Source organism: Salvelinus fontinalis, chromosome 27 (assembly GCF_029448725.1).
Source record: "Salvelinus fontinalis isolate EN_2023a chromosome 27, ASM2944872v1, whole genome shotgun sequence".
Taxonomy (NCBI): Eukaryota; Metazoa; Chordata; class Actinopteri; order Salmoniformes; family Salmonidae; genus Salvelinus; species Salvelinus fontinalis.
The window spans coordinates 43,740,604-43,752,993 of NC_074691.1; the positions used below are offsets into that span (position 1 = coordinate 43,740,604).

General features: G+C 41.7%; 1 protein-coding gene across 1 annotated transcript in view; it reads left to right on the forward strand.

Moving 5' to 3' along the window:
- The window catches only part of gareml (GRB2 associated, regulator of MAPK1-like), a 96,914-nt gene that overhangs the window by 45,558 nt on the left and 38,966 nt on the right, over window positions 1-12,390 (forward strand). Inside the window, exon 5 of the mRNA XM_055885810.1 lies at window positions 1,182-1,396. Coding sequence (XP_055741785.1) covers window positions 1,182-1,396 — 215 coding nt within the window. The remainder of the gene's footprint in view (window positions 1-1,181; window positions 1,397-12,390) is intronic.

Genomic DNA, 12,390 nt, shown 5'->3' on the forward strand with positions numbered 1-12,390 from the left:
TTCACACCACACCCTGAGCTCTCTCTCTCTCTGTTTCACACCACACCCTGAGCTCTCTCTCTTTCTCTCTCTCTGTTTCACACCACACCCTGAGCTCTCTCTCTTTCTCTCTCTCTGTTTCACACCACACCCTGAGCTCTCTCTCTCTCTGTTTCACACCACACCCTGAGCTCTCTCTCTCTCTGTTTCACACCACACCCTGAGCTCTCTCTCTCTCTGTTTCACACCACACCCTGAGCTCTCTCTCTTTCTCTCTCTCTGTTTCACACCACACCCTGAGCTCTCTCTCTTTCTCTCTCTCTGTTTCACACCACACCCTGAGCTCTCTCTCTCTCTCTCTCTCTGTTTCACACCACACCCTGAGCTCTCTCTCTCTCTCTTTCTCTCTGTTTCACACCACACCCTGAGCTCTCTCTCTTTCTCTCTCTCTGTTTCACACCACACCCTGAGCTCTCTCTCTTTCTCTCTCTCTGTTTCACACCACACCCTGAGCTCTCTCTCTCTCTGTTTCACACCACACCCTGAGCTCTCTCTCTTTCTCTCTCTCTGTTTCACACCACACCCTGAGCTCTCTCTCTTTCTCTCTTTCTGTTTCACACCACACCCTGAGCTCTCTCTCTTTCTCTCTCTCTGTTTCACACCACACCCTGAGCTCTCTCTCTTTCTCTCTCTCTGTTTCACACCACACCCTGAGCTCTTTCTCTCTCTGTTTCACACCACACCCTGAGCTCTCTCTCTCTCTGTTTCACACCACACCCTGAGCTCTCTCTCTCTCTGTTTCACACCACACCCTGAGCTCTCTCTCTTTCTCTCTCTCTGTTTCACACCACACCCTGAGCTCTCTCTCTTTCTCTCTCTCTGTTTCACACCACACCCTGAGCTCTCTCTCTCTCTGTTTCACACCACACCCTGAGCTCTCTCTCTTTCTCTCTCTCTGTTTCACACCACACCCTGAGCTCTCTCTCTCTCTGTTTCACACCACACCCTGAGCTCTCTCTCTCTCTCTCTCTCTCTGTTTCACACCACACCCTGAGCTCTCTCTCTTTCTCTCTCTCTGTTTCACACCACACCCTGAGCTCTCTCTCTTTCTCTCTCTCTGTTTCACACCACACCCTGAGCTCTCTCTCTCTCTGTTTCACACCACACCCTGAGCTCTCTCTCTCTCTTTCTCTCTGTTTCAGGTAAAACTCCATGTCTGGTGTGTATGAACCATCGGACCAATCAGAGCATCTCTCTGCCCTTTGCCTGCCGAGGACGGTTCTGCACGCGCTCCCCTCTGGAGCAGGGAATGCTGGGAGCTGACCACACGGTGCGCAGCATCATCGAAAGGGTCCGACTTCCTGTTAATGTTACCGTGCCGACCAGACCACCACGGAACCCCTACGACCGCCACGTGGTGAGACATAAAATCAAATGTTATTTGTCTCTTAGGAAACAACAGGTGGAGACTAACAGTGGAATGTTTATTTACGGGCCCGTCCCAACAATGCAGAGAGAAAAGTAATAACACGTAACGATATCTTGGCTACATGGGGAACCAGTAACGAGCGTATGTGAAGAGGCAATGCAGATGGTCCTGTAAACTATTCATCAGTCTGATGGCTTGGGGTTAGAAGCTGTTCAGGCTCCTGTAAACTATTGATCAGTCTGATGGTTTGGGGTTAGAAGCTGTTCAGGCTCCTGTAAACTATTCATCAGTCTGATGGCTTGGGGTTAGAAGCTGTTCAGGCTCCTGTAAACTATACATCAGTCTGATGGTTTGGGGTTAGAAGCTGTTCAGGCTCCTGTAAACTATTCATCAGTCTGATGGCTTGGGGTTAGAAGCTGTTCAGGCTCCTGTAAACTATTCATCAGTCTGATGGCTTGGGGTTAGAAGCTGTTCAGGCTCCTGTAAACTATTGATCAGTCTGATGGTTTGGGGTTAGAAGCTGTTCAGGCTCCTGTAAACTATTCATCAGTCTGATGGCTTGGGGTTACAAGCTGTTCAGGCTCCTTTTGGTTCCAGACTTGGTGCTCCGGTACCGCTTGCTGTGTGGAAGCAGAGAGAACAGTCTATGACTGGGGTGGCTGGAGTCTTTTGCAATTTTTAGGGCCTTCGTCTGACACATTGTGTTATAGAGGTCCTGGATGGCAGGGAGCTTGGTCCCAGTGATGTACTGGGCCGTACGTAGTGCCTTGCAGTCAGAGGACAAGCGGTGATGCAGCCAGCCAAGATTCTCAAAAATGGTCTTCTTCAACTCCTAACTTATTGCACAATTTGACTGCAGGTATTTACTTAAAAGGTAGCCTCAAATATTTAAATGTAAAAAAAAAAAAGTCAAAGAAATAGTTTAAAAGGTATTGACGTTATTGAAAAACCATCCTGTGGCTATTTCCGAATACCCTGCTATACAGTATACTGCCCAAGACTAGTTTGGACCATGATATATGATATACCATGATAGATCCTTAGTGATGTGTGGACGCCAAGGAACTCTCAACACGTTCCACTACAATCCCGTTGATTGAATGTTGGCGTGCTCGGTCCTCCGTTTCCTGTCGTCCACAATCATCTCTTTAGTCTTGATCACGTTGAGGGAGAGGTTGTTGTCCTGGCAGCACACGGCCAGGTCTCTGACCTCCTCCCTATAGGCTGTCTCGTTGTTGTCGGTGATCAGGTCTACCACTGTTGTGTCGTCTGCAAACTTAATGATGGTGTTGGAGTCGTGCCTGGATGTGCAGTCATGGGTGAACAGGAGGGGACTGAGCACGCACCCCTGAGGGGCCCCTGTGTTGAGGATCAGCGTGGCGGATGTGTTGTTACCTACCCTCACCACCTGGGGGCGGCCCGTCAGGAAGTCCAGGATCCAGTTGCAGATGGAAGTGTTTAGTCCCAGAGTCCTTAGCTTAGTGATGAGCTTTGAGGGTTCTATGGTGTTGAACGCTGAGCTGTAGTCAATGAATAGCATTCTCACATAGGTGTTCCTTTTGTCCAGGTGGGAAAGGGCAGTGTGGAGTGCAATAGAGATTGATCTGTGGATCTGTTGGGACGGTATGCGAATTGGAGTGGGTCTAGGGTTTCTGGGATGATGTCAGCCATAACCAGCCTTTCAAAGCACTTCATGGCTACAGACGTGAGTGCTACGGGTCTGTAGTGATTTTGGCAGGTTACCTTTGTGTTCTTGGGCACAAGGACTATGGTGGTCTGCTTGAAACATGTTGGTATTACAGACTGGGTCAGGGAGAGGTTGAAAATGTCAGTGAAGACACTTGCCAGCTGGCCAGTGCATGCTCTGAGTATGAGTCCTGGTAATCTGTCTGGTCCTGTGGCCTTGTGAATGTTATGGAGAGCGTGGCCGAAGATAAGATGTTCTGTACTGTAGGTGACTAACTGTGTTCTGTACTGTAGGTGACTAACTGTATTCTGTACTGTAGGTGACTAACTATTCTGTACTGTAGGTGACTAACTGTATTCTGTACTGTAGGTGACTAACTGTATTCTGTACTGTAGGTGACTAACTGTATTCTGTACTGTAGGTGACTAACTGTATTCTGTACTGTAGGTGACTAACTGTATTCTGTACTGTAGGTGACTAACTGTATTCTGTACTGTAGGTGACTAACTGTATTCTGTACTGTAGGTGACTAACTGTATTCTGTACTGTAGGTGACTAACTGTATTCTGTACTGTAGGTGACTAACTGTATTCTGTACTGTAGGTGTCTAACTGTATTCTGTACTGTAGGTGACTAACTGTATTCTGTACTGTAGGTGACTAACTGTATTCTGTACTGTAGGTGACTAACTGTATTCTGTACTGTAGGTGACTAACTGTTTTCTGTACTGTAGGTGACTAACTGTATTCTGTACTGTAGGTGACTAACTGTGTATTCTGTACTGTAGGTGACTAACTCTGTATTCTGTACTGTAGGTGACTAACTGTATTCTGTACTGTAGGTGACTAACTGTATTCTGTACTGTAGGTGACTAACTGTATTCTGTACTGTAGGTGACTAACTGTATTCTGTACTGTAGGTGACTAACTGTATTCTGTACTGTAGGTGACTAACTGTATTCTGTACTGTAGGTGACTAACTGTATTCTGTACTGTAGGTGACTAACTCTGTATTCTGTACTGTAGGTGACTAACTCTGTATTCTGTACTGTAGGTGACTAACTCTGTATTCTGTACTGTAGGTGACTAACTCTGTATTCTGTACTGTAGGTGACTAACTGTATTCTGTACTGTAGGTGAATAACTGTGTTCTGTACTGTAGGTGACTAACTGTATTCTGTACTGTAGGTGACTAACTCTGTATTCTGTACTGTAGGTGACTAACTCTGTATTCTGTACTGTAGGTGACTAACTCTGTATTCTGTACTGTAGGTGACTAACTCTGTATTCTGTACTGTAGGTGACTAACTGTATTCTGTACTGTAGGTGACTAACTGTATTCTGTACTGTAGGTGACTAACTGTATTCTGTACTGTAGGTGACTAACTGTATTCTGTACTGTGGGTGACTAACTGTATTCTGTACTGTAGGTGACTAACTGTATTCTGTACTGTAGGTGACTAACTGTATTCTGTACTGTAGGTGACTAACTGTATTCTGTACTGTAGGTGACTAACTCTGTATTCTGTACTGTAGGTGACTAACTCTGTATTCTGTACTGTAGGTGACTAACTCTGTATTCTGTACTGTAGGTGACTAACTGTATTCTGTACTGTAGGTGACTAACTGTGTATTCTGTACTGTAGGTGACTAACTGTATTCTGTACTGTAGGTGACTAACTGTATTCTGTACTGTAGGTGAATAACTGTGTTCTGTACTGTAGGTGACTAACTGTATTCTGTACTGTAGGTGACTAACTGTATTCTGTACTGTAGGTGACTAACTCTGTATTCTGTACTGTAGGTGACTAACTCTGTATTCTGTACTGTAGGTGACTAACTGTATTCTGTACTGTAGGTGACTAACTGTATTCTGTACTGTAGGTGACTAACTGTATTCTGTACTGTAGGTGACTAACTGTATTCTGTACTGTGGGTGACTAACTGTATTCTGTACTGTAGGTGACTAACTGTATTCTGTACTGTAGGTGACTAACTGTATTCTGTACTGTAGGTGACTAACTGTATTCTGTACTGTAGGTGACTAACTCTGTATTCTGTACTGTAGGTGACTAACTGTATTCTGTACTGTAGGTGACTAACTGTATTCTGTACTGTAGGTGACTAACTGTATTCTGTACTGTAGGTGACTAACTCTGTACTGTAGGTGACTAACTGTATTCTGTACTGTAGGTGACTAACTGTATTCTGTACTGTAGGTGACTAACTGTATTCTGTACTGTAGGTGACTAACTGTATTCTGTACTGTAGGTGACTAACTCTGTGTTCTGTACTGTAGGTGACTAACTGTATTCTGTACTGTAGGTGACTAACTGTATTCTGTACTGTAGGTGACTAACTGTGTATTCTGTACTGTAGGTGACTAACTCTGTATTCTGTACTGAAGGTGACTAACTCTGTATTCTGTACTGTAGGTGACTAACTGTATTCTGTACTGTAGGTGACTAACTGTATTCTGTACTGTAGGTGACTAACTCTGTATTCTGTACTGTAGGTGACTAACTCTGTATTCTGTACTGTAGGTGACTAACTCTGTATTCTGTACTGTAGGTGACTAACTGTATTCTGTACTGTAGGTGACTAACTGTATTCTGTACTGTAGGTGACTAACTCTGTATTCTGTACTGTAGGTGACTAACTCTGTATTCTGTACTGTAGGTGACTAACTCTGTATTCTGTACTGTAGGTGACTAACTCTGTATTCTGTACTGTAGGTGACTAACTCTGTATTCTGTACTGTAGGTGACTAACTGTATTCTGTACTGTAGGTGACTAACTCTGTATTCTGTACTGTAGGTGACTAACTCTGTATTCTGTACTGTAGGTGACTAGCTGTATTCTGTACTGTAGGTGACTAACTGTATTCTGTACTGTAGGTGACTAACTGTATTCTGTACTGTAGGTGACTAACTCTGTATTCTGTACTGTAGGTGACTAACTCTGTATTCTGTACTGTAGGTGACTAACTCTGTATTCTGTACTTTAGGTGACTAACTGTATTCTGTACTGTAGGTGAATAACTGTGTTCTGTACTGTAGGTGACTAACTGTATTCTGTACTGTAGGTGACTAACTGTATTCTGTACTGTAGGTGACTAACTCTGTATTCTGTACTGTAGGTGACTAACTCTGTATTCTGTACTGTAGGTGACTAACTCTGTATTCTGTACTGTAGGTGACTAACTGTATTCTGTACTGTAGGTGACTAACTGTATTCTGTACTGTAGGTGACTAACTGTATTCTGTACTGTAGGTGACTAACTGTATTCTGTACTGTGGGTGACTAACTGTATTCTGTACTGTAGGTGACTAACTGTATTCTGTACTGTAGGTGACTAACTGTATTCTGTACTGTAGGTGACTAACTGTATTCTGTACTGTAGGTGACTAACTCTGTATTCTGTACTGTAGGTGACTAACTCTGTATTCTGTACTGTAGGTGACTAACTCTGTATTCTGTACTGTAGGTGACTAACTGTATTCTGTACTGTAGGTGACTAACTGTGTATTCTGTACTGTAGGTGACTAACTGTATTCTGTACTGTAGGTGACTAACTGTATTCTGTACTGTAGGTGAATAACTGTGTTCTGTACTGTAGGTGACTAACTGTATTCTGTACTGTAGGTGACTAACTGTATTCTGTACTGTAGGTGACTAACTCTGTATTCTGTACTGTAGGTGACTAACTCTGTATTCTGTACTGTAGGTGACTAACTGTATTCTGTACTGTAGGTGACTAACTGTATTCTGTACTGTAGGTGACTAACTGTATTCTGTACTGTAGGTGACTAACTGTATTCTGTACTGTGGGTGACTAACTGTATTCTGTACTGTAGGTGACTAACTGTATTCTGTACTGTAGGTGACTAACTGTATTCTGTACTGTAGGTGACTAACTGTATTCTGTACTGTAGGTGACTAACTCTGTATTCTGTACTGTAGGTGACTAACTCTGTATTCTGTACTGTAGGTGACTAACTCTGTATTCTGTACTGTAGGTGACTAACTGTGTTCTGTACTGTAGGTGACTAACTGTGTATTCTGTACTGTAGGTGACTAACTGTATTCTGTACTGTAGGTGACTAACTGTATTCTGTACTGTAGGTGACTAACTGTATTCTGTACTGTAGGTGACTAACTGTATTCTGTACTGTAGGTGACTAACTGTATTCTGTACTGTAGGTGACTAACTCTGTATTCTGTACTGTAGGTGACTAACTGTATTCTGTACTGTAGGTGACTAACTGTATTCTGTACTGTAGGTGACTAACTGTATTCTGTACTGTAGGTGACTAACTGTATTCTGTACTGTAGGTGACTAACTGTATTCTGTACTGTAGGTGACTAACTGTATTCTGTACTGTAGGTGACTAACTGTATTCTGTACTGTAGGTGACTAACTGTATTCTGTACTGTAGGTGACTAACTGTGTTCTGTACTGTAGGTGACTAACTGTATTCTGTACTGTAGGTGACTAACTGTATTCTGTACTGTAGGTGACTAACTGTATTCTGTACTGTAGGTGACTAACTGTATTCTGTACTGTAGGTGACTAACTGTATTCTGTACTGTAGGTGACTAACTGTATTCTGTACTGTAGGTGACTAACTCTGTATTCTGTACTGTAGGTGACTAACTCTGTATTCTGTACTGTAGGTGACTAACTCTGTATTCTGTACTGTAGGTGACTAACTCTGTATTCTGTACTGTAGGTGACTAACTCTGTATTCTGTACTGTAGGTGACTAACTGTATTCTGTACTGTAGGTGACTAGCTGTATTCTGTACTGTAGGTGACTAACTGTATTCTGTACTGTAGGTGACTAACTGTATTCTGTACTGTAGGTGACTAACTGTATTCTGTACTGTAGGTGACTAACTGTATTCTGTACTGTAGGTGACTAACTGTATTCTGTACTGTAGGTGACTAACTGTATTCTGTACTGTAGGTGACTAACTGTATTCTGTACTGTAGGTGACTAACTGTGTATTCTGTACTGTAGGTGACTAACTGTGTATTCTGTACTGTAGGTGACTAACTCTGTATTCTGTACTGTAGGTGACTAACTCTGTATTCTGTACTGTAGGTGACTAACTCTGTATTCTGTACTGTAGGTGACTAACTCTGTATTCTGTACTGTAGGTGACTAACTCTGTATTCTGTACTGTAGGTGACTAACTCTGTATTCTGTACTGTAGGTGACTAACTGTATTCTGTACTGTAGGTGACTAACTGTATTCTGTACTGTAGGTGACTAACTCTGTATTCTGTACTGTAGGTGACTAACTCTGTATTCTGTACTGTAGGTGACTAACTGTATTCTGTACTGTAGGTGACTAACTCTGTATTCTGTACTGTAGGTGACTAACTGTATTCTGTACTGTAGGTGACTAACTGTATTCTGTACTGTAGGTGACTAACTGTATTCTGTACTGTAGGTGACTAACTCTGTATTCTGTCTGACTGTAGGTGACTAACTCTGTATTCTGTCTGACTGTAGGTGACTAACTCTGTATTCTGTCTGACTGTAGGTGACTAACTCTGTATTCTGTACTGTAGGTGACTAACTGTATTCTGTACTGTAGGTGACTAACTGTATTCTGTACTGTAGGTGACTAACTCTGTATTTTGTACTGTAGGTGACTAACTGTATTCTGTACTGTAGGTGACTAACTGTATTCTGTACTTTAGGTGACTAACTGTATTCTGTAATGTAGGTGACTAACTATATTCTGTACAGTAGGTGACTAACTGTATTCTGTACTGTAGGTGACTAACTGTATTCTGTACTGTAGGTGACTAACTGTATTCTGTACTGTAGGTGACTAACTGTATTCTGTACTGTAGGTGACTAACTGTATTCTGTACTGTAGGTGACTAACTGTATTCTGTACTGTAGGTGACTAACTGTATTCTGTACTGTAGGTGACTAACTCTGTATTCTGTACTGTAGGTGACTAACTCTGTATTCTGTACTGTAGGTGACTAACTCTGTATTCTGTACTGTAGGTGACTAACTGTATTCTGTACTGTAGGTGACTAACTCTGTATTCTGTACTGTAGGTGACTAACTCTGTATTCTGTACTGTAGGTGACTAACTCTGTATTCTGTACTGTAGGTGACTAACTCTGTATTCTGTACTGTAGGTGACTAACTCTGTATTCTGTACTGTAGGTGACTAACTCTGTATTCTGTACTGTAGGTGACTAACTGTATTCTGTACTGTAGGTGACTAACTGTATTCTGTACTGTAGGTGACTAACTGTATTCTGTACTGTAGGTGACTAACTGTGTTCTGTACTGTAGGTGATTAACTCTGTATTCTGTACTGTAGGTGACTAACTGTATTCTGTACTGTAGGTGACTAACTCTGTATTCTGTACTGTAGGTGACTAACTGTATCCTGTACTGTAGGTGACTAACTGTATTCTGTACTGTAGGTGACTAACTGTATTCTGTACTGTAGGTGACTAACTGTATTCTGTACTGTAGGTGACTAACTGTATTCTGTACTGTAGGTGTCTAACTGTATTCTGTACTGTAGGTGACTAACTGTATTCTGTACTGTAGGTGACTAACTGTATTCTGTACTGTAGGTGACTAACTGTATTCTGTACTGTAGGTGACTAACTGTTTTCTGTACTGTAGGTGACTAACTGTATTCTGTACTGTAGGTGACTAACTGTGTATTCTGTACTGTAGGTGACTAACTCTGTATTCTGTACTGTAGGTGACTAACTGTATTCTGTACTGTAGGTGACTAACTGTATTCTGTACTGTAGGTGACTAACTGTATTCTGTACTGTAGGTGACTAACTGTATTCTGTACTGTAGGTGACTAACTGTATTCTGTACTGTAGGTGACTAACTGTATTCTGTACTGTAGGTGACTAACTGTATTCTGTACTGTAGGTGACTAGCTGTATTCTGTACTGTAGGTGACTAACTCTGTATTCTGTACTGTAGGTGACTAACTCTGTATTCTGTACTGTAGGTGACTAACTCTGTATTCTGTACTGTAGGTGACTAACTGTATTCTGTACTGTAGGTGACTAACTGTGTTCTGTACTGTAGGTGACTAACTGTATTCTGTACTGTAGGTGACTAACTCTGTATTCTGTACTGTAGGTGACTAACTCTGTATTCTGTACTGTAGGTGACTAACTCTGTATTCTGTACTGTAGGTGACTAACTCTGTATTCTGTACTGTAGGTGACTAACTGTATTCTGTACTGTAGGTGACTAACTGTATTCTGTACTGTAGGTGACTAACTGTATTCTGTACTGTAGGTGACTAACTGTATTCTGTACTGTAGGTGACTAACTGTGTATTCTGTACTGTAGGTGACTAACTGTATTCTGTACTGTAGGTGACTAACTCTGTATTCTGTACTGTAGGTGACTAACTGTATTCTGTACTGTAGGTGACTAACTGTATTATGTACTGTAGGTGACTAACTGTGTTCTGTACTGTAGGTGACTAACTGTATTCTGTACTGTAGGTGACTAACTCTGTATTCTGTACTGTAGGTGACTAACTCTGTATTCTGTACTGTAGGTGACTAACTGTATTCTGTACTGTAGGTGACTAACTGTATTCTGTACTGTAGGTGACTAACTCTGTATTCTGTACTGTAGGTGACTAACTCTGTATTCTGTACTGTAGGTGACTAACTGTATTCTGTACTGTAGGTGACTAACTGTATTCTGTACTGTAGGTGACTAACTGTATTCTGTACTGTAGGTGACTAACTGTATTCTGTACTGTAGGTGACTAACTCTGTATTCTGTACTGTAGGTGACTAACTCTGTATTCTGTACTGTAGGTGACTAACTCTGTATTCTGTACTGTAGGTGACTAACTGTATTCTGTACTGTAGGTGACTAACTGTGTTCTGTACTGTAGGTGACTAACTGTATTCTGTACTGTAGGTGACTAACTCTGTATTCTGTACTGTAGGTGACTAACTCTGTATTCTGTACTGTAGGTGACTAACTCTGTATTCTGTACTGTAGGTGACTAACTCTGTATTCTGTACTGTAGGTGACTAACTGTATTCTGTACTGTAGGTGACTAACTGTATTCTGTACTGTAGGTGACTAACTGTATTCTGTACTGTAGGTGACTAACTGTATTCTGTACTGTAGGTGACTAACTGTGTATTCTGTACTGTAGGTGACTAACTGTATTCTGTACTGTAGGTGACTAACTCTGTATTCTGTACTGTAGGTGACTAACTGTATTCTGTACTGTAGGTGACTAACTGTATTATGTACTGTAGGTGACTAACTGTGTTCTGTACTGTAGGTGACTAACTGTATTCTGTACTGTAGGTGACTAACTCTGTATTCTGTACTGTAGGTGACTAACTCTGTATTCTGTACTGTAGGTGACTAACTGTATTCTGTACTGTAGGTGACTAACTGTATTCTGTACTGTAGGTGACTAACTCTGTATTCTGTACTGTAGGTGACTAACTCTGTATTCTGTACTGTAGGTGACTAACTGTATTCTGTACTGTAGGTGACTAACTGTATTCTGTACTGTAGGTGACTAACTCTGTATTCTGTACTGTAGGTGACTAACTGTATTCTGTACTGTAGGTGACTAACTATAACTCTGTATTCTGTACTGTAGGTGACTAACTGTATTCTGTACTGTAGGTGACTAACTCTGTATTCTGTACTGTAGGTGACTAACTCTGTATTCTGTACTGTAGGTGACTAACTCTGTATTCTGTACTGTAGGTGACTAACTGTATTCTGTACTGTAGGTGACTAACTGTATTCTGTACTGTAGGTGTCTAACTGTATTCTGTACTGTAGGTGACTAACTGTATTCTGTACTGTAGGTGACTAACTGTATTCTGTACTGTAGGTGACTAACTGTATTCTGTACTGTAGGTGACTAACTGTATTCTGTACTGTAGGTGACTAACTGTATTCTGTACTGTAGGTGACTAACTGTATTCTGTACTGTAGGTGACTAACTGTATTCTGTACTGTAGGTGACTAACTGTATTCTGTACTGTAGGTGACTAATTCTGTATTCTGTACTGTAGGTGACTAACTGTATTCTGTACTGTAGGTGACTAACTCTGTGTTCTGTACTGTAGGTGACTAACTGTATTCTGTACTGTAGGTGACTAACTGTATTCTGTACTGTAGGTGACTAACTGTATTCCGTACTGTAGGTGACTAACTGTATTCCGTACTGTAGGTGACTAACTCTGTATTCTGTACTGTAGGTGACTAACTGTGTATTCTGTACTGT